The sequence below is a fragment of the Falco cherrug genome, chromosome 10 (genome assembly GCF_023634085.1).
Source record: "Falco cherrug isolate bFalChe1 chromosome 10, bFalChe1.pri, whole genome shotgun sequence".
NCBI lineage: Eukaryota > Metazoa > Chordata > Aves > Falconiformes > Falconidae > Falco > Falco cherrug.
Genome location: NC_073706.1, coordinates 14829285 through 14851467, shown reverse-complemented (window position 1 = coordinate 14851467; position 22183 = coordinate 14829285). Strand labels below are relative to the sequence as shown.

At 48.3% G+C, this 22183-nt stretch overlaps 1 protein-coding gene across 6 annotated transcripts in view; it reads left to right on the top strand.

The window, feature by feature from the left end:
* MYT1 (myelin transcription factor 1) overlaps window positions 1-22183 on the top strand; it is a 62416-nt gene that overhangs the window by 22082 nt on the left and 18151 nt on the right. For 4 of the 6 annotated variants that reach the window (XM_027813608.2, XM_055722892.1, XM_055722890.1 and 1 more), the window contains exons 3-11: window positions 6005-6059; window positions 7962-7992; window positions 11325-11387; window positions 12148-12395; window positions 13211-14089; window positions 14716-14850; window positions 16230-16368; window positions 17989-18102; window positions 19557-19771. In XM_027813608.2, coding sequence (XP_027669409.2) covers window positions 6005-6059; window positions 7962-7992; window positions 11325-11387; window positions 12148-12395; window positions 13211-14089; window positions 14716-14850; window positions 16230-16368; window positions 17989-18102; window positions 19557-19771 — 1879 coding nt within the window. The remainder of the gene's footprint in view (window positions 1-6004; window positions 6060-7961; window positions 7993-11324; window positions 11388-12147; window positions 12396-13210; window positions 14090-14715; window positions 14851-16229; window positions 16369-17988; window positions 18103-19556; window positions 19772-22183) is intronic. The other 2 variants (XM_055722893.1, XM_055722891.1) reach the window with 1 other exon arrangement.

Genomic DNA, 22183 nt, shown 5'->3' with positions numbered 1-22183 from the left:
CAGCGGGCAGGCTGTTGCAGAAGGCTGGCCACTGGTAGGACAGGCAGGGCTGATGTTGATAGGACCACCAGAGCTGCCCACCCCCTGCCAAGAACATGGGCTGCTGCAGCCCTCTTTGGAGACAGGCATGTAGCTCGCCTCAGCCATCGCCTCTCATTGTGCCACTCGAGGATAATCTTATGAAAAAGGCAGCTTATTACTGAGCTTGAAAGCAATGAGGTTGAAGAACTGTGATATATTATTTCCGCCCCCCCTTCCCCAACCCCTCCTTTTCTGGCGTAAGAGCTGTTTGCACGAACGAAGCCACTTAGGTCTCTCTGCGCGTGAAATGGCGTTTGGATTGCGTGTTGTAGCACTTTCAAACAGTCAAGAGGAAAGTATATGTCAACTTAAACTACTGCATATGAAATCACCCCAGCCTAATGCTTGAATGTCAGCGCTGCAGAGGCACACGGTACAGCTGCGGCTGTGTCAAACGTGATGCTCGGGAGCATCTTTTCTGGTCCGCTTCACTTGTGCGGAGGATGCCTCTGCTATCGCTACAGAGCATTAGCGCTTGGTAAGCGTATCATTCGCAGCATTAAGCTTTTTTTTTTGGGGTGGGAGTTGGACCTTTTCTGCAAACGCAAACTGACAGTACAGCTTCGGGAGGATGTTTGTGACACCTCGGTAATGTGTAGTTTGAGGGGGGTACAAGCTGTGGGTTTGCATCTAAAGATGTCAAGGCAAAATCCTCCCCCCGACTCCAAGCCCCAGAACACTGCGCAGGGTGTCCTTTCCTGGAAGCAGTCAGAAAGCAAAAGGCAGGCGGTAGTTTGTTCAGCTGAGGATGGGACTCACAATAGGTGGAATGTCAGGAGGATTTAAATCAAGCAGCAAGGAAGACCCTAAAGGGAAGAAGCAAAAAAAAACCCCTAACCTCAGAGTGTGGTTATAAAATAGCAGCTGGGAGCTACTATTGAGCCTTTTTTAAAAGTAGAGGCAGATCAAGGGTATTTCTTCCTTCATTGTTCCCTTATTTTTTACAAAATTAACAGCTGGAGAAGGTCCAGTGGGACAAAGTCCTCTTCATTTTCTGCAGTGACTGATGATGCCATGGTGCTTTGCAGAGAGCAAGTGGGAGAGATTTGGAGACCCAGATCCAGGTCTTTCCACCCATGTTCTGCCTGCATCAGCCAAGGAAGGAGATTCCTCAGCGGTGGGGAAAAAACCCTCAGAAAAAAACAAAAAAAAAGAAAAGAAAAAAAAAATACAACAGAGGAAGGAGAAATCAGGACAGGCCATTCAAGCCCATCCTCACCTCTTGGTGGGTGCTGAGGGGCAGTTCTGGTGCCTGGATGTGATTTGCCCCATAGTATACATCCAGCTGGACCGCAGGGTTTGCTCCCTTCAGTGGCTCACACTGATAAGGTGATCCTTGGGTAGGAAAGGAGCAGTGGGCAGCAGTGCAAATTAACCAGCAAATTAATCTTCCCTGGTGAGGGCTCGAAGGTGTTTGCTGGGACAAGGTTGGTGATGGAGGAGGTTTCCCACCCAGCATCCTTCTCCTTTCCCTCACCCTGGCTTTGAACCCAGCCCTGAAATGGGGTTGTGGGAGCTGGACCGTCCTTGGCCTCTGCCAGGGTGGAGTGAGGTGTGGTGGGGTCCTCCCTCGTTAGGGTGGTCTGTGCTGCCTTCTCCCATGAGGAGCTAAAGAAGGGGCTCTTTGGACCTGGAAGGAGGGAAGGACCAAGCAGAAAACCACTTTTCAACAATTCTGTTCTAAAAATGTAATCTCTTCTGGCATTTTCCTCCTCTTGCTTTACCTGCTGCTAGGCAAATTTAGATTTCGGGGGTTTTAACTAAAAATAGAGGCTCTGTCTGTCAGTCTGTCTCTCTAAAGCTCAGACGCAGCTTCTTGCAAATGGCATTTTGCTATATCTGCGAATAAGCACTGATGGAAGCTCTGCTGTTTTCAGAGTGAAATAAATATTCCCGCTGAATCCTCACCTCCCTTTGTCCACCTGAAGGCTTTTTTAAGATGTTTATTTTCTCTGAGCTCAGTGGTGCTTTTGAATACACAGAAAGTATTACTGCTGACGGTGGGGAATTTCATCATGGCCCTTAATGGCATATTTGCATAGAGCTATTGAAGCCTAGGCACACCTAGGTGTCAGTGCATGGGAGGCTCCAGCGGTTTTAACTTAGCACCTCACTCTTCCATCGGAGAAGAAGTCTGTATTAAGATAAGAAAGAAGAAGATATCAACCCCTCAGGTACTCCATAAAATTAAACATCAGGTCCGTGCTGGTGTTCCCACGCTGTATCCCTGTAGTCTTGGCAGCAGAGCAAGACCATCACTGTAGGAGGAGGCTGTTAAGATTCACTTTTTACTCAGGTTAAACAGTCTTTCCAGTTTATCTGTCTGAACCCCATTGATTTAGATTTGCAGCACTGGGACATGGTCAGTATAGCTTGTGTTACGGTCGTGTCAGGAAGCTACTTGGTGCGGGACAAATGCGTGGTAAGAAATAGCCCCTGCGCCATGGCGTGTTTGGAGAAGTGGGGGGAAGGAGCACCCAGAGATGAAGTGACGCTCTCAAGGTTGTCCTGGCTCAGTGGCAGAGCACTGAGCTGAATCCTGACCTCAGCACGGGGTCCTTTCTACTGCATGGCCTAGTGGTGTTGGGTTAGGAAACCTGCCAGGTGCTCGTTTCGGTTTAATGTGAGAAATAATCCAGCGATAAGGCGAGGATGAGCAGAATAAACCTCTGTCTTTTGTAGCTGGACTAACATGCTCTGAGGCTGGCATCTGCTAGCAATAATTTATTTGCAGGTTTCCTTTCAGATTGCTTTGTTTTCCTTTCAGAGTTAAAATAATAAGAGTGAAATCCAGATAGCTTCTCAGCCTGGCTATTATGCGAGCAAGGGAGAGAACAAATGAAAATACCCCATCAGTTTCCAAGACTGCAAACATGCACTATGTGACCTGAAATTTCGCGTTAAAACGATCTGTCTAGAGGGCTTCTCGCTGAGGAGGCAAACAATAAAGAACAGTGGTTTCATGTAACCTTCATGCATCCGAGCCCGATAACCACAGAGGCTCCAGAAGCGCAGTAATGGCCATGTCAGTTAATTTAAGTTGCCTGGGAGGAGCAGGGGCTGAGTTCAGAAATGGATCTTTTTCCTGGTGTTTCTGCACTTTGGTGGGAAATGAAGATTTTTGAGGCTGGTGCTGCTGTTGATTTAAGCTGAGAAAAGCAGCTTGATGGTAGGAAAAAAAAAAAAAAAAGTCTGGGAGTACAGAACTCACCCCATCCATCTGATGCTGTGAGCGAAACGTTATAATTATGCAGTGGCGGGGCTGTGTCAAGTTCTTTAACCAAGTAATGGAGTCTTCCCTATGGGGGAAAATCCAAATAATTTAGTGATCTAGTGAGATTTTTTGAGTTTTTTTGGTTTGTGTTTGGTTTTTATTTAAAAAAAAATGCTGCTTTGTAGAGATTACAGGCAAGGCAGCTTATCTGGCTTTTTCATCCTTTGGTGTTCAGCAAAGTTGGGTCCGTCCCTGCCTCAGGTGGCTCCGGTCCCCTTTCCCTATGCAGTGCCCAAGTATGCTCCGGTCTTCCCAGGGCATTTGATCCTGGCTTGAAAGAGGTGGCAAAGGCAATGGGAGGAGTTGCTTTATGAAGTGCTGTGGTGTAGTGAGGAGCTTGGGTGTGTTACCTAATTTTCTGAAGACAAATGTAACTTGAAATGGGGCCTCCCCCATTTATAGACAAGCAGCTTGAGCCCTTCCCACCTGCCTGTCCTTGAAGGTTTAAGAAAATTGAAGTTTTGCTCTGCTTTTCCCCCACTGTCCCTGCAGGGTCCCAGCCCTTCCTCTTTTTTGGCCAGAGCTGGCACGTTGCAGGCGGTGCCCATTACGCTTCCCACTTTGACTAATTTATCTGCAGGAAACCCATATTGCCAAGGCACCAGCCCAACATGTGCCAATTCCCTGGGAAAACTGTCAAAAAAAAAAAAAAAAAAAAAAAAAAAAAGAAAAAAAAAAGAAAAAAGAAAAAAAGAAAAAAAAAAAAAGCCCTCTCTGAAGTTCGTTTTGGTTGGAGGCAGACTCCCAGCAATCAAATGTATTAGTTGTATTGTCGGCGCGCGGCAGCGGCATTAGCTAGCTTGCTCAGTGCACGCCAACGTTGAAAGGCTCATAAATGTAATGAAGTCCCTTTGACACCTGCTCCTCTCCACACTTTAAACGTGAGCCATTGGTCCACAGGGAAACGGGGCTTTAAAAATACAAATTATAGTAATTGTCTGCTGTGTTATTGGGAAGATTGTAATAAACGTGGAGCACAACACTGCGGTGCCATGAGCTGAATGCTGACAGGATGCATAAATTGCTCCAGGTTTTGATTTTTCCCCCCCTTCCCCCCCTCCCCTCCTCGCCAATCTCCCTATCTAACAAAAACACATAAATCACTGTGTGTTAACGCCGCATTTCTGGAGGGTGGCAGTGGAAGGGAGAGGGGCACTGGGGGAAATTCCATCCCTGCCCTTTGGAGTGGGGACTTGCATCCCCTCTCCCTGCCTGCCTGACAGCCTCCCTCCTTGCTCCCCCCAAGCCTCAGGGGGAACAAAAGAGACTCACACCAAGCAGTGCATCCTTTGAGGCTGATGGGTGAGGACCTCCCCAGCCCCTTCTGCTGGGGACTGTGAGCAGCATCCATCAAGAAATAGTTTCAAGGTGCGTGTGGGGATGCAGTGGATGTATCAGGCGAGCATCATCCCAGCTACCGCACATGCTCTGCATGCATGTCCCTTCCTGCTCCTCAGCTTGGGGGAGCAGCTGCTTGCGTCCCCCCTCTCTCAGGGGCGCTGGAGGGTTAGCTGTGGAGCCTCATGTGGGGATGCACAGGAGCTGGTCAGATCCTTTCCAACCAGTAGAGGATGCTCCAAAGAGAATCTGGTTTTATGTCAAATCCCGCTTGGAAATGGTCCTTCCCCTGCCTTTCTCTCTGCGCCTCTTTATCCCAGGAGGAAATGTCCCAGATGGTAGCACTACAATAAAGCTCAAATTGTCTTGACCCTAACCTACCAGGCTACAATCCATCCCCTGCCCACACCCTGATCCTGCGTACCCCAAATGCACCTGCCTGCAGAGAGAGCATCTGTGTCAAGGGCAAGATGTAAAACCAGCTCCTTGACCACTTCAGCAACTTCATTGGCAACTTTAATGAAGTCCCATTTCTGTTATTCTGGCTATGCCTTTTTGCTCTGCCACAGAGGTTCCCCTGCTCTTGTAGCTCCCACCTCCAGGCACAGCCTGATTTCAAAGCCCCCCGATGCTGGGGCATGGGTGTGTAGCCTGCGCTGCACCCCAAAGGTGGCTGCACTTCAGCCTTCCGCTACCTTGTGGCATGTTGTGATGTTTAATTAATATCAAGCACTTTGAAGTCCCCAGTGTTGCTTATTCATGCCCATATTCCCTGCAGACCTCCTCTTTGATGTCCATGTTGCAGGGGTTATTTAGATGCAACCCTCTCTGTGTCAAATTTAAGCAGAAAGAAGAGGGTGCCCTTTAGGGCACTACACAAAAAGTTGCCCTTCCTGAGCACAAGATCAGCTGGGCTGTGTATCCACAGATTTCTGAATATGTGCCAGCAACTCATCTCGGTGCTTACAGCGCTTCTGTGGTGCAATCCAGAGAAATCAGTTTTGCCCTTAAGTGCTCAGACACGGGTGTTTTCCATCACGGGCCATCACATCTGGCTGTTTGTCCCTCTGTAGTTCCCAACCAGTGGAGAGTCCTTGTTGTGTCCCAGGATGTGGATATTAATTATAGGGTTCCTACAGGGCACTGTGGGTTGAACAATCAAATCAGTGCAAGAAACCTCTGTCTCAAAATTATGGGAAAGCTTTCCCTGCTGCTCAGGTATTTACACAGAGCGATGACCACATATGAGATTGTCCTTTAACAATAATTTTCTTGTTATCTTTCAACAATTATCTTTTCTTTACATTCCAGATGAGTTTAGAAAATGATGATAAGAGAGCACGCACGCGATCGAAGTCTATCAGAGGTGAGCAGCTGGTTATCCCGCAGCACAGGGATGCACAAACTTGAACTCCTCGCGCTTTGCTTGTTCCAAATAGGCTTTGATTTTTCAGGTCCAGGCTTAACTCTTTAAGTTATGCTCAATATTCTCCTCTCCAACCCTACTGCAATCTATCTACAAACCTGCAAAACTCCCAGCCGCAACCTTTATAGGTCCTTAGAATATTTAACCCTCATCCCTTACACCTAGGAGAAAAAAAAAAAAAAAAAAGAGCAAGAGAGAGAGAGAAATAAAAAAAAAATCACCCCTTTACATGCTTTGCTTTAGGGGGATTGCAATCACTGGAGCTTCAGATCAGCTCCTGGGGCTTTCATCATGCGCACTCTGCCAGCGGCTTTGAAGTTGCACATCTGAGAGTGCCTGGCAGAAGTAGTGCATGCTGGAGAAGCAAATGGGGCCGTCCCCTGGCAGGGATGTGAGGACAAACGACTTGTTAAAAAGCTTGATTGCTATTTATTTTCTGAATTTAAAAACATGTGCAGGTCTTTCGTTGCATGCTTTCTGTTGGGGAGAAGGCGAGGTGCTCTGATGCAGAGCAGAGGGTGTCACCTCAGATGGTCCCATAGCCACGTGTGATGGTTACAGACCAGCCTCTCTGTTTTGGTTCCTTTTTGTGACCATGAATTTTTTTTTGTGGCTATGGATGTGATGAATTGCAAAGGTGGCTGGAAGCAAGGAATGAACAGGGCTGGCTGAAAAAGTGCAATGGCTGCAGGACCTGCAGCTTCACCCACACAGCTGTGCCAAGCCACCTTCCTTTGTCTTGACCCTCCTTGCCCTTCTCAGCATCTGCAGCTTTTTAAAACAAAAACCCAGATGCTGCCAATTATGCTGAATCGAGCTTGGATTTTTGGGTTTCATTGCTTTGTTGTGCTTACATAAAGGTGCTTGCTCAGGTTGCTAATGAGAGTGCCCTGATTCTATTTATTTTCTCGCACCCTGCCTTCCCCACACTTGAATCTGGATTTCCTGATGTGAAAAAGTAATTTATTGCATATGCCCTGGGACTTGCTGCTGCCTCCAGTTTGTTGAAGCTTGTGAGTCATCCCACCGGGAACTGGATCCCAGGAAACCCAATTAGCTCAAACAAATTGAGCAAACGTGTTATGGTTTTTAGCCTGGGCAAATTTAGACTTGGGTTGTGGATTTTCCCCCCTCCTGATTATTTGGATTCCTGGATGGATGTAAGGTTTCAGCAGCGATGCTATGTTGTGTGTTATAACTGTAAGCAATGAGAAGTCCTCTTATTCATAAATGGGGAATAATCCCTAACACCCCTACAAAGCATTGTTTACCTTAGAAGCCAAATAGCACACAGCCTACCATGTGTCTGAGCATAGGCAGGGGCTCCCACATCAGTCCAGTGTGACAAGGGGAGGAGAAAAATGTGGCTGTGCCTGTTGTTGTAGAGGTAAATGTGGCCATTGCAGCAAAACAGTAACAGTGCAAAAAGTAACTGAGGTGCATGTTTTAAAGGCAAACAGAGAAGAAGGCATGAGAAAACTTGGTCTTTACTTAAAAATGTTTGAGTTCAATGCACTGTATCAGTATGGCTCCACTGACTTTAAAGTCATTGCGTCTTTAGAGAGAGAGGTGGTCCCTGATGCTGCAAACACGCTCACGCGCTTGAAATTAAGCACAGCCATGAGGATTTACAAGGCAGGATTATGATTTACTAGAGGCTGGCATGCAGTAAATAATGGCAGGATAGATTTTCCTTGCCTTCCCCAAATGGGATGCCTGAGGAGGCAGCAGCAACCCAGCTGCAGGCAGGAGATGATCCCCCAGAGAAGGGGGGTGCGCAGATCCCTGGTGTGTTTTTGACCTTGTGTTTGTTTCCATTGCTGCATCCTGCCCCTCCACCAGTGCCCACGGAGCTCATCGGCCAGGAGGTGAGGTAAGGACCCTGCTCACCCTCGGTGGTGGGAAGGAGGGGAGGCCCCGCACCAAGGCTGCTGTGGGCACAGCCCTGCAGCTCCTTATAGGCTGGGGAGCCCGGGTGAGGGGAGCAAACCCATGGGACTGATGGGGTGGAGGTCTTGCTAGGAGACTTATACTGGTGGGAACCTTGTGTCCAAGTCCTCTGGGCACACTGATGTGTGGACAACATGCACCAGAAGAACCACGGGAGTTAAAGGGGTGAAAATAGAAACTCTAGAGGGGTCATATTAGACTGGAAACCCTCCAGCCATCCTCTGTCCCACCCCCGATCTAAATCCCAGCAAAACCTAACACCCACGTTTTGCATTGCAGGTTCATTAGGGACAACATCCCCCTAACCAGAGTTTCTTTTCTATGTATTTTACATCCTCTTATTAACCCTAAACAATGTTGTTTCACATCACCTCATGCCAGATGCCCCTCCTTTGGCCCTGCATCCCCCTGTTGAGTCACCCAGGTCCTGTTATCATTCATTTAGCGGCACCGGCATGCCAACAGCAGCAGCCAAAAGAGCAGGAGCAAGTCTCTGCAGCCCTACAGAGCTTCTCATTATAAATAACAGCCTCCCCCATCTCTAAGATCCCATTAAACCTTGCAGAAGGGCTTACGTGAAAGGTAGGAGTCTTTAACCTGGACAGGCGCTAATAGCAGGGGCTGCCTCTCCTAGCAGCCTCCCTTAGAAAGCTGCATGTGTCAAAGAGTAATTGGACCTTAACCAACCCAATTTCAGAGTATTTCTGCTCCTCTGCTCTCCTATTACTCTGGAGAGATGGGAGGAGTGAGTGGCAGGCATGCCACTTCTCCAACTTTTATTGCTGAACACTTGAGTGGAGGTGGTAATTGGAGCAGGTGACATATATAAGGGGCAGGGCAGAGTGCTCCACAAAGCCATCTCTGCAGCTGTCACCTAATTGCCTGAATAACTGGACGATTAATCGACTAATTGGAAGCAGGGCATCGTCTGCATAACAATAAGAGGCCCTTTTGTCAAGCATATGAAGGCTGTGGGGAGGGGGAGAGCAGTGCGGTGTGGTGGCTCTTGCTGGGAAGGAGAGCAGCTTTAACAGACCTGGAAGCCCTTTTGGGACTCCTGCCAAAATCCGTGAAACCTCCCGAAAGGAGGGTGGGCATGGGTAAAGCCTGGCGTAGCACATGCTGAGCATCACCTCTGCACTGGCACTTTTTAAGGGGATTGAATTAATATGCTGAAGCCGGAGACATCCCAAATCGCCACCTGCTTTGGAAAACCTCGATGCCGAACCACTTGGCTCTCTCCTGCTTACTCTTTACTGCAGGCTTCCTTTTGCCACATCAAAAATGGGGTGGGTGAGTGGGGGGGAATCAGCTTTAATTGATGCAGGGAAGCTTATGAAAGCCTGTAACATCTTCATCAGAGCTGCTCTTGTTTTCCACTGAATAAGGCCTTTTTCAGGCACATCACTGGTAACATAAACACCGCTCTGTCTTTCAGCGTGCAGTCACTTAAAGTGTGTCTGGGGCTGCTCAGGACAGAGCTGCCTCGGTCATGACTGAGGGCAATTAAAATTAAATAGACTTTCAGATCATCAGCAGAGGCAGTAGTGAAGCGGGGAGCTCCCTCTTCCAATTATGCATGTTAGCGGGACGAGATCTTTTTATACATGACCTTAAGCATTTTGCTCGGGAAGGGATGCTTTGCTGGCAGGCAAGACCCCAGGCGTGGTGAGGCTCAGGCTGTGCATGTGTGCTGAAAAAGCTGGGAGCCATCCCCCAAGCGATGATGCTGGAGGATGCTCAGCAACTCTGATTGAAACTGGGCCATAAGCAAAGGGGACAGCAGGAAGGGGACTTCATCTTGGAGGGGCCAGGAGGTGCAGCTTATGCCCACGCCTCATCTAGAACGCTGTGTCCCTTTAGGGGACATGCTGCCATCATTTGCCCTGTTAGCGTTAGCTTTGCTAAGCTAAAGCAAGCAGGTCTCCCTGGAGGAAGGATTCCTACTCTCCTGACAGTTCAGCAGCCCTTTCCTGTCCCGGTTTTGGGTTGAATTATATTCTCTGAACACAGCGATCTGACTTGTGCACGGTGTTCTGGGGAGCTGAGCCATTAATAACCTGCCGGCACCCAGAGCTGCTGCATCCATTAGTGCACTCAGATCCTCCTTATCCTCAGCTTTCTGCAAGGGCTGAGCTCTCTGCTGAGAGCAGAAATTCTGAGTCCCTAAAGCCTGACTTGGCACTTGGTACTATGTAATGTTGTCCTGCGTCTTTTACTCCAGGAATAACAGGCTGGCCAGATCCCCTCTGGGCTGGCGATGCCTTCTCCCTTTGCACTGTCATAAAGAGATTTCATTAGCGCTTCCAACTTCCCGGGCCGAGGGTGATACGGTGCTAAATGAGGTTATTAATCCTACACGACTCCAGAATTCCTCAGATGTCAGGCAAGTCACTTGGGCATCCTATAATCAATGCCATAATCTGGTTTTGCCAGAAAATGTTTGCTCTAATGCTTTTTATCTGGAGCCCTTATAGCTCCTGGAGCTGGGACTAATTACCCTGGCAGGAGAGGTGTGTGGCCCCGCGCTGAGGGATGCAGCAAGCAGGCTGCATCGCTGCAGTCTGTGGCAAAGGACTTTGAGCACTGCCCAGAGCTCCCTGGAAGTATTTAACTCATCCTCTTCTGTGGAGCAGCCGGAACAAATGCAGGGATTTGGGAGATCTGGTCACCTAAATCCCACCTGTTCCCCCCAAAGAGGCTCTGAGGTGCTTTTGAGGATTTTTGTCCTGGTGATCTCCACCCAATGTGCTCTGGCTAATACCTCCTTGATCCACTCCCAGCCTGCTCTTTCCAAAAAAGCCATCCCTTTCTTACTGCAAGGAACCCCAGTTCCCTGAGAAGCCATCAAATAAGCGCAAAGCCCGTGTTTTCCTCCTGCACCAGAGGAAAACTGAAGAGTGGCAGTGGGGAGGCAGAGTGCAGTAGTTGCCTGCTTTTTAAAAGCTTGCTCTTACACATGCAAATCTTTAATTAAACATACTCATAAAACTATAATGAACCGTTCATCTAATTAAATGGGGTGAGTCATTTCATTAATTTTTAGCAAACTGCAAGGCTGCTCTCCTGCCCTCCTCACTTGGAATTCAAAGGGACAAGCTGAACCATTTGAGGGAAATTATCTTCCCTTTTGCGGTTATTTTGTTCCTTTGGCACAGGACCTGTTTAACTGACCATAGTTTATACATTTCTAATTAAAAATAAATTCGCCAAATCCTATTGCTGTTCTTGATGGTTGCTTGTTTCCCTTTCAAGCTGTCCAACTCCAGGCTGTAATGGCTCAGGACACATCCGTGGAAAGTATGCAAGGCACAGAAGGTGAGGCTGGGTTGGAGGTTGTGGGAACGGAAAAATGCAAGCAAGAAACCCAAAAGACAGACGTTCACTGGAGAGAGGCTGGTTCAGAGCAGCAACCGAACCAAACCTAGCTACCAAAGAGCCAATTTCTGTCTCTCCATCGGTCCTTGAGGTATCCTAAAGGATCTGCTTCACCAGGCTGACGGTAGCCTTCCCGCAGATCCCAGACCAAGTGCGTAGGTGCCTGGGGTTGATGACCGGCAGAAATTTTGGTCTGCTCTGTGCCTCTGTGGGTAAGGAGAAGAAATGAGAGCACTCTGGCTGCCTTGGAGGCCATGGCAGCCTTAAGTGATGGTTTTCATTACCCTATAATAGTGAGACTGGAAAAGTTGGTAGACGTGCCCCAGGGGATGGTACTGCATCTCTTGCCTTGTTTCATGGTGGCACTGGTGGCCATCAGCAACAGTGGTGCTGGGAGCTGCTGGTCCTGCTGCTCCCTGGCAGCAGCTGCCTGTGGGCCAGGGTGCTGGAGTGAGCCCAACATCCTTGCGCTGACTTCTGAGAAAAGTTGACATAGTTGCAGAAAGTTAAGGTCTGAGAGCAGATCTTCTGGCCACAAAGGGTTAAAACAGCTAGAATGCTGGGCTGCTGGATGATTTATTTGTTTTTTTTAGTATTTGTATATTTGTCCGACTCACCTTTGCCTAACGGGTTTGGATGCCGTAGCCATGCCTTTCTCACTCAGCAATGTCTCCTCTCTGCTCCTTGATCCCATCTGCAGTTTACAAAGCTGCCCTCTAGCAAAGAAGAGGAAACTTCAGGATGCGGAGACTGAACATCTGGTATCAAAGAGAAAATCCCATCCGCTCAAGCTGGCCTTGGATGAAGGCTACAATGTTGACAGTGACGGCAGCGAGGAGGCTGAGGCAAAGGAGGAGTCCGGCTCCGATGAGTCGGAAGGGATGCTGGAGGAGGACGAGGCGGAGGCGGTGGAGCAGGAGGAGACCCACAGCCCTGAGCCGGCAGAAGGTGCTTTATCATTATTGATTGCAGAGCTGTGTTCTGCAGATGAATAAAGGGCAGGGAGTGTTAATAACCAGGAGTTATAGCTCCTCTGAATTATGTACAGGATGGGTCCTTCAATTATTACATTCAGTGGAAGCACAATGGCAAAGCTCTGGTTAAGCAGAGAGAGGATGAGCATAGATTGTCTCCAGTGTCTTAAAAATGAGGGCTTTTCCATCAGGGATGCTCCCTGGGGAAAGACCCATGGAAAGCACGGAGGAGCTCACTGCATGGCTCAGATGGCGGTGGGGAAGGCAGCCGCGGTCCCGCATCGGTGCCTCGAGGGGCTCAGCTGGTGTCCCCATGCAGGAGCTGTCCCTGTCTCTACCTGGAGGAGGTGGGTGTCCAGCCAAGGTCCTGGCACTGTGCCGCCCCCCTGCTTTGGAAAGCCCGGTCTGGGGAGCACTGGGAGCAAGGGGGCCAGGTGGCTGCTGGCTGCGGGGGCTGGGAAGCCACACGCATCTTAGTCCCACCAAAACTTCCACGTGGAAATCCCCTTTCTACCTGTGATCCCCAAATGCAATAAATTCGCTGCTGCAGAGGTACAACAGCTAGGCTCTAGTTTCAATTAAGCTTAAGGAAGACAAAGAGATGTTTATGAGCTTAAATAATTACTTTATTTTCCTCTTTTTTTTCTTTACTTTTCCTCCTTTTTTTCTTTTCCTTTTTTCTTTTCCTTTTCCTTTTCTCCTTTCTTCCTTTTTTTTCTTTCTCCCCTTTTCTTTTTCCCCCTTTTCTTTCTTCTTCCCCTTTCTTTTCTTTCTCCTCCACCCCCCCAGAGAGAAGCCCAGCGAAATCGACGCATTATGGACAAAACACGGCAACAAGTATGTCTGGGCCCAGCAAGGCCAACTATAGCAGCTATCAAGAAATAATCGCCAACTCTCTCCTAAACCTAGGCCAAATAGCAGAGGAAACCCTCGCCATCGAAGGGCAGCTGCCTGAGGCTGAGCTGCAGGGCTCCAAGCCGCCATCCAATGTTGTGCACCTGGTCCATGAGGATGCGGGAGAGGAGTTAGTGGAGGAGGAGTGTGACAAGGAGATCATCATCCAGACGGAGGATGCGGAGGAGGTCATCGAGGTCACCAGCGAACGCAGCAGCGAGTTGTGTCCAGAGCACCGGGACGATGCGAACTGCGAGGAGTCCTGCAAACTGGAAAAGGCTGAAGCAGAAGAAGAGGAGGAGGAGGAGGAGGAGGAGGAGGATGAGGAGGATGAAGATGATGATGAGGAGGAGGATGAAGATGAAGAGGAGGAAGAGGAAGAAGAAGAGGAGGATGAAGAGGAGGAGGAGATGGCTCCTGAAGTGATCTGTGAAGAAGCTCCTCACACTTCTCAGGACACCCAGAAAAGCCACTGTGAAGGGCAGTTCAGCCCAAAGCCCGAGTACTCGGTCATCGTGGAGGTCCGGTCAGATGACGACAAAGACGACGACGCCCGCTCCCAGAAATCAGCGGTGACCGATGAGTCAGAGATGTATGACATGATGACGAGGGGGAACCTGGGGCTGCTGGAACAAGCCATTGCGCTGAAAGCCGAGCAGGTGAAAATTGTGCGGGAGCCCAGCAGGCTGCCGGGAGAGCATGTAAAGCACTTCCAGGTGGACGAGAAGCAGAGCAAACCGCTGGACAGCATCCGAAAGAGCTACTATGGCAAAGGTATGGGGACAAACCTTCATGGGTCTTCTTCCTTCCTATCCCCAGTGAAATAGCTGAACTTGTCTGCACAGCACCCTTTGAAAACCAGGCTGCTGGGGGGGGGTCACAGCCCACCCAGGGGATTTAGCCACAACTCCTCAGTACCCAGAGGGGTGGGGACATCTGAGGGTCAACAGAGAATGCACAAAATGATGGTGTCCTCTACATCTCAGCAGGGAAATTGCTTGACTAAATTGCCTGTTGGCCTTGAGACTCTCTGCCTGAGCAGCAGGGCTGGTTCAGAATCCGAGTGGGGTTTAAAGTAGTGGTAGGAGTCTGGCCACAGCAGCACGAGGGACACGGCAGAGTCCCCTGGGTGCTGAGCCCGGCTGCCTGCTCGGTCACTGTGAGTGGCTCCGTGCTCCTGGCTGGGTCAGTTACTCAAACTGCTCTGCTGATTTTAGTTTTTGAAACTTCCAGTGTTACAATTCCACCTTCAAGAAATAAAATCTCCAAAGCCAAAGGTTTCTCCCTGTTTAACTGGAAAAGCGGTAGGAAGCATCCTCAGCAATATTCCTCTCCTTTCCACCTTTTCCCCTCCAAATCTGGTAACCTGCTTCCCACCGTGCTTCTCCCACAATCCCTAGATCCCTCAAGACCCGAGAAGCGAGAAATCAAATGTCCGACTCCTGGCTGTGACGGGACCGGCCATGTCACGGGACTCTACCCTCACCACCGCAGCCTCTCCGGTTGTCCGCACAAAGACAGGATCCCTCCCGAGAGTGAGTACACGGTGGGATAATGAGGGTTGTTTAAACTGGTCTGAAGCCTGATTTCCTAGGGAGAATTTCACACCTGGTGGGCAGAGCTGTCTCAAGGCCAGTGGGCACTCCAGATAGTCCCAAATGATGGGAATATTATGACTGAGTCCCTAGCATGAGCCTAATGTTAATCCTTGGGCCATGCCAGAGTTTCTGGCGTGGGATGATCCTTTTCCAAGTTGTTCTGGGATGCTTCTATCCACCAAAGTGTTATTGCTCTTCATGGGAAACACTATGGAATTTACTAGGAAGTCCTACCCTTCTTAAAGATTTTTAGCACCATCCTGTGGAGAATGAGGTCCCTTCCCTGAGAATTAAAGAAGTGCTTTAAAAATCATTGCCTGCCTCCAGGGGTGTGTTAAGCAGTTCCCATCTTTACACTGAATGTCTTGCGTTTTTCCTTATTTGGGATATCATGTTGGGAAGAAGGGGAAAACGTTCTTTCTTGCTGTTTAAATGTGCTGGAAGTGTTGCCGGGTGGCAAAGGCGAGGAGTCGTTCAGGATGCGCAGGATAGCTGAGTCTCCTCCTATGCTCTCCTCACTGTAAAACTCGCAAGGTGCTGTACTGAGATTCATCTAGCCCACAGAAAATATTTATCATCATCATAACAGATTTATATATCTATATGCATAGAGAGATACTTCATTTCTACCTCTCTACCAGCATCCTAAATAGCTTTCCCTCTACATATATATAAAAATCAATGTTGTATGTTTACTATAATGGCATAACAGAGGAAAAAAAAAAAATTAGGAGCCCTTCCTTATCGGTAATTTCAAAGGTTGCAGACCTGCCATAAACACAGCAAGAAACAAGGAGAAAGTGCAGTTATCGTCACACAAGCTTGAATGCAAGAAAAAAATATTAATAAATAACTAACATAAGCTGTGTGCTTTAGAAAAGCTCGCAAATCAAATTATTTTCCTTACTTTTAAGGTCAGCGCTGCAGGAAGCAATAATCCTGAAGATTAAATTTTTTTTTTAAAAAAAAAGACAAAAAAGAAAAATCAAACAAAGACTAGTCCTAAGGATAAAAGCAGAGATACAACTTCAATCACTTAAAACTACCTGAAATGGGGAGACCTGGCTCCAAAACAGTGGTGGGCGGGAGGGGCTGGATGGGGGAAGCTGGGCTGCAATCAGCAAACGAGAAGAAAGCCCAAGCTGTGTGCACAGATGCTAATCTAGTGCTGACCTGAGCACTGCTGCCTTGTAAATCTTTTTTCTCTACTCAGACAAATTCTAATTACAGCATTTCACGTCCCCTGATTTCTAGGAAACCAGCGTACAAACCTTGATGATTTTGTCTTTTTTCTTTTTTCTCTGATTTTTATCAAGTTGTTTTTGCTTCCCTTCCCCTCTCCCCTTGCCCTTCTTGCTCCGAAGTCTTGGCGATGCACGAGAACGTGTTGAAATGCCCCACGCCAGGCTGCACAGGACAGGGTCACGTCAACAGCAACCGCAACACGCACAGGAGGTACCAGCTTTGACTGCTTCTCCATCACAGCCAGGGCAAGGGTGGCCAGCAGGGCGACCATCCCCACAAGACTCGGCTTTACTTTTGCACTGAGGGATGGTGCAACTAAGATGGGTGAAGCAGGGATAACCCTAAGAGAAAGAATAATTTGGGAAAGCAAGATGGGGCAGTGACTTCTGGCTGGGAATAGAGCAGAGCAATGTTTCCAGGCTTGCAGGTGGGACTGTGGAGGGCTTGATGCAGGTGGGGTTCCTGAAAGAGGCATTTGGCATTGGGGAAGCAGAGGGTGCCCAGTGAGGCTGCCTGGAGGGTGATGTTTGTGTTTGGTGGTGGAGCACTGTGCATGATTTCTAGGGATTTCCACAATATTTAGGTCAAAATGCTTGACGAACTGGGAAATTAGGTCCTCTTGCTGTAGGACCTCAGGCCAGATGTGGTCAGGAGGGGACAGGGTTCAGTTTGGGACCTGTATCCCGTGCTCTGGCTTTGGTTAAACCCGAGCAATTTTACGAATGGGAAGACTGCAAGTGGAGGGGATGATGCACTTAAAAGCTAGAAACCTTCCAAAAAGCCAGGGTAGCTTTTGCTACAGGGATGCGCTCATGAATTTATGATTTACCATTTGTTGCTCTTGAGCTTAATTGGCAGAGAGTGATGTCCCTGTGAGTGTCAGTGCGCTTGCAGGTGTGAGGTGAGTTTGTGTTGTTACTTGTTCAGCCATGGAGGAAGGTGGTGGGTGCTTCATCATAGCTGCTAGAGGAATATTAGGGAAATCTGCTTGGTTAATTAAGAAGTTCAGTTTGGTGCAGGCAGCAAGCAATTGCAATGAGACTGAACCACCTGCTGGTGTTAGGGGTTACGGAGCGAACTTTGGGCTGAGACCCAGTGGGGTCGGAGCCCTGAATTGCACATGGGGCTGGGCTGGGGTTCCCTCCATGCTGGCTGTTCCAGCGCTGAAGCTGCCTGTGATGGCTTGGGGTAGGCTGGGAGCATGCGGGTTCTGCTTGCGAGGGATTTTTACCTTCCCTGAGCAATCGCAGTAAGATCCAAGCTGTCCCGGAGAGGCAGAGCCAGGCTGATGCACAGGGCATGTGTGAGCAAAAGCCATTACAGCCCTCGACCTTCCCCAGGCACCGGCGCGCTGGCAGCCGTGCACATCAGAAGTGCAAATGCTTCCCTGCAAGTGCCCTTCAGAAGGCTCCCTTCAAATGGCCCCTGCAAAAGATCCATATAAATACAAATCAGAAATGCCATTTAACTGCTAAAACCACTCAAAGGCACCAGCCCGTCCCCTTCTACCCCTGCTGTGCTCAAGCAGGGGGAGCTACGTCCCTGACCCACCGCCGGGCCCTGGGGATGTTCCGGGGCTCATTCCAGAGAAGTCTGGCACTTGGTGTTTGGCTGCTTTGCCACTTGCCAAGACTAAGAGTAAGCTAGGATAATGGTAATGAAAAAACCCTTTAAATGCAAGCACTGTTCGCATGGGCTCAGTGCAGCTCTGGGACCCTGAAATGAATTTTTTACACTCATCCCTCATGCTTGCTTTCCTTCTCTCTTTTTTTTTTCTCCTTCTTAAAAAAAAAACCAAACCGCAAAACAAAACAAAAAAAATTTCCACAGTTTATCTGGGTGCCCCATTGCTGCTGCTGAAAAATTAGCCAAATCGCATGAAAAGCAACAAACCCAGTCTGGTGATCCTTCGAAGACCAGCTCCAATTCTGACCGGATACTCAGGTAAATGGGACCACAAAGCGCAGCGCCGCGTAACCAGGCTGCCCCAGCCCTCCCCGTCATGCCATGCTCGCAAGAGCAGCCGTCACGGCTCCCTCCGGCTGTATCTTGATACTGCTGAGTCCTGTTATTATGATCATAGGTCTCGCCAAGGTGGGGAGATATTTAATTGATGATCCCAGGGAGGGCATTGAGGACAATGAATTGCTTCTGTAGCATCAATTAATGCTGAGGCTACAGGCCAAAGGGTTTTACCAGTGCAGCAGAAGGCATTTGTGCCGATTGCTCTGCAATGCAAACTGCCAGAGAATGATGGCTATTATATTAGCATTATAAGTAGGGTGGGCTCGGGGAGGGGGAGGAGGAGATTTAGGCTGCGTATAAATCACTCGATGGCAGTTTCGCCTGAAGTCCACCCACTTTTCATCCCTAGCCTGCACAGTTCGGAGGAGAGAAACCTGCCACTCATTTCCAAACCAGTCGCATTTATTTTGTTCTTTCACCCATCTCTATCTTCCCGGGAGAAAGGGCTGTCTCACGTTAAGGGTGTTCCTGATAGATGCTGGCTTCCGTAGCTGATGTGATTCATGAGGCTACAGATGGATTGTAATATGGTTAGTTATTTTGCGACGAGAGTGGGATAAAAACCGCAGTAGGAGCCTTGAGCAGCACTCCCACAAAGGCATCAAGGTCTGATTAATTTATTTATTTGCTCCCCAGGACTGCTGTGCACCCTGGTGTGCCAGCACTCGGTGCTTTGGAAAGGCCATTCAGGGCAATTATTTATTTATTTGCAGCAGAGCCCGTGCCGGGAGCAGAGTGCTCTGAGCACATCATGAGGACAGTCCATGCTCCAAGGAGCTCCCGCTCCGAGGACTGGCTGGTGGAAAGAGGTCACGGGAAGGAGAATAACAATAGGCCATTTATATACAATTTCTATGCAAGTCAAATTGATTCATGATAAGCAGCCCAGCAGAAGCGGGTCTTCCAGAGGGGCTCTGCAGGCAGGGGAGAGGCCCTGTGCCTTTGCAATGAACCTGCAGTGGGGAGCAGAGCAAAACTGGGGTCTTCATGGCCTTGGGTTCCATCCTGTGTCATAGGTCCCATAAGCGGTGGTGCCCAAGTTTCTACAGCTTTTGGAAAATGCTACCATGCCATGGCAGCCTGCAAGAATATTGTTTTGGATGAAAGCGACACCTCGGTGTTTTGCTTAAAAAGAGAAAAAAAAAAAAAAGAAAAATATAAAGGGGGAAATATAAAAAAAGTAATCAAAGAGACCCAAACCAGATTCAGACTTGCTGAGGGAGAACCAAAGGGCTGTCGCTGCATCTGCTTCTTCAGTAACCCCTCAGGGACAAGGCACAGCTAGCTATGCATCCCCATTGCGTCTGGTCCCCTCCCAACAGCCATCTTGTCAAGGAAAAGAGAGTCACTGTTGTTTGTTGTTTCATCCTCAGGCCTATGTGCTTTGTGAAGCAACTGGAGATCCCTCAGTACGGAAGCTACCGGCCCAACATGGTCCCAGCAACCCCCCGGGCCAACCTGGCCAAGGAGCTGGAGAAGTACTCCAAGGTCACCTTCGATTATGCAAGTTTTGATGCTCAGGTTTTTGGCAAACGCATGCTTGCCCCAAAGATTCAGACTAGCGAAACCTCACCTAAAGCCTTTAAATGTAAGTTGGGAGCAGGGATGGGCTGGGTTTTGCATTTTCTGCCTTTCTCAGCATGCCGCGAGGTTCTTGGGATCATGGCTTTGGGGTGATGGGAGAGTCTTGGGTCTGAGCTGCTGGATCCCTCCTGCTGCTGTGAAGCTAGTGGAGAAATGGGGATGGGGAGGCTGAGATGGGTCCCAAGGTGTGCACCTTTGATGGAGAGAGGAGCCCATGGCTGCCAGTAAAGCTTTGCTTGGGGAAGAGTCCCTTCAGCTTTGGGAAGAATTGCATTGAGTGGTGGGAACGTTAATCTGAGTGATGTCTCTAGGTGGGATAAGTTACACAGTTGTCCTCAGTCGGTCCCCATTGCTTTGCAGTTCATATCTATTGATCTGTCTTTCCTCATCTAGCTAAATGGATTACAGTTTTCTTCTCTTCCATCTTATATATGATCCACTCTGCCCATTTGTCTTCTCTGTCGTGCTCTGCTCTCCAGCTCTACTACCTATCGATCACCCACCTCCTATCTCCCAGCTCTTTCCTATTGTAGCCACCCACCTCTGTTCTGTACCGAGGACCGAGCGCTGGCTACAACACTGTGCGATGGAAGCGTGGGTGAAAATGAAATGGCTAAATAAACCCTCAGGGACTGGGCTGTCAGAAGCAGGAGGGAAGATGCATGGAGAGACAGCCTGCTGCGAGCCGATGTGAAACCTCCCCTTCCTTTTGACACCAAACATGCACCTGAAGACATCTTTTTGAGGAGGAAAAAAAAAAAAAAAAAAACAGATTTAGAAGCCCAGTTTGCAGAAGTCAGCGGCCTCAAGAGGGTTTTCTGTCTGGCTAATCCCACTTCCACAATCCTGTTTAATCCTGATGCAGCTGCTCTCTAAAAAGTGCTCGTACTTGAAAGCATCCCGGTTGTGGCACTACAATGGAAGCGCCCTTTATTACAGTACTAAATCTGTAAAGGATCAGACAATGAAATTGGATGGAGGCCAGAGAGCACAACTGCCACTGTCATCCTGGGTTAGGGCTGATGGAAAAGTAATTTGTTTCCCAGCACAAGTGATTCTCTTGCTGAATAGATTGTGTTATTTGCAATATTAGCAAAGAATTTTCAGGGTAATTGTACTGACAAAAATAATTCCAGCAGACCCACTAGGATAATCCTTTCTATTTTTTCTCATCACTTATTTTACTAATTTGCTGATTGCGAGTCTATTAGTGGTAGAAATACTTATGAAATGGAAAAGCATCGCTGAGCCTACGGTGTGAAATTGCAATTGGCATCTCACGATCCTGGATATTGTCAGGTTGGGCTGGCGAATACCCGCACCCCACCGCAAAGACATGGATTAAACTGGACTCGAAAACAGGCAGCCATACACAAGAATAACCATTTGGGCAAACCTCCAATGAGTTAATCAAAGCGACAAGATGAATATGATTGCCAATCATAGCAGGGAAATCTGTTCCTTTCACTGAGAACTTATTTTAAAGAGATCTTCATCCAGAGGGATTTATATTCCCCTGCATGTGTGTGTATAACTCCCATTAATGTCAATATGCATTATATACGCACACAACGAGGAAGAAAGCAGTCCTTGGGAAGATTAGCATTTTATAGTGTCTTATATTACGAGTTTGTAATGGGAATAATGAAATCGCTTTGCTCTGTAGGCACATCAACCAAGGTTGTCTTGCTGCTTTGCCATCGTCGGGACAAAGCTTAGGAGTCTTCCCTGCGTGAGACTCCTACTGAAGTGGGAGGGATGTTTTCCCTTGAAAAGGGCATAGTGGAATGAATTAAGAATTTGAAGATTTTGCTAATTGATTCAGAATGCAATCCCATGGTTGTTGCAAATCCTGATCCCCTGTTTGCACTCACTGAAACTACTGACTTCAGAGGGACTCTCTGTGGGTCAAGGACCTAACCAGGACCAGGTTTAAGATTAGGGCAAGTTTTATTGTGGGCTAACACTGGGAAATACTGGCTTTTGTTTCATAGGGTGTGAAGAGAAAACGTATCTCTCGGATTGCGCTGCCACGTGCTGTAGCATACAGTAACAGTGCAGCATCGTGGCCACATGTGGCTGTGTAATAAATCCTGTTATTCAGGCATATTAAAATGATATGTCAGCTGTCAGAAAATCCATATTTCACTGGTGTCATCGTTGGAATCTTGTATTTCATGGCCATGGTTTTGCTATTAATGTAATTTTTTAAATTGTAAGTTTTCAAATGTGCTACAAGAAATGTGCCTGTAAGCCAGCTCTGCAGATAAATTATGAACATACAGAGAACCATAAAAAAAAAAAAGAGCCAGGAAGCTTCTCTAAGCTTTCGCTTTTATCCGCTTCCAGTGAGGAGTAGCTTTAATGAAGAAAAGCACTTGTGTTTGGGGGACTTGATAGCAGAGTCAGTTAATGA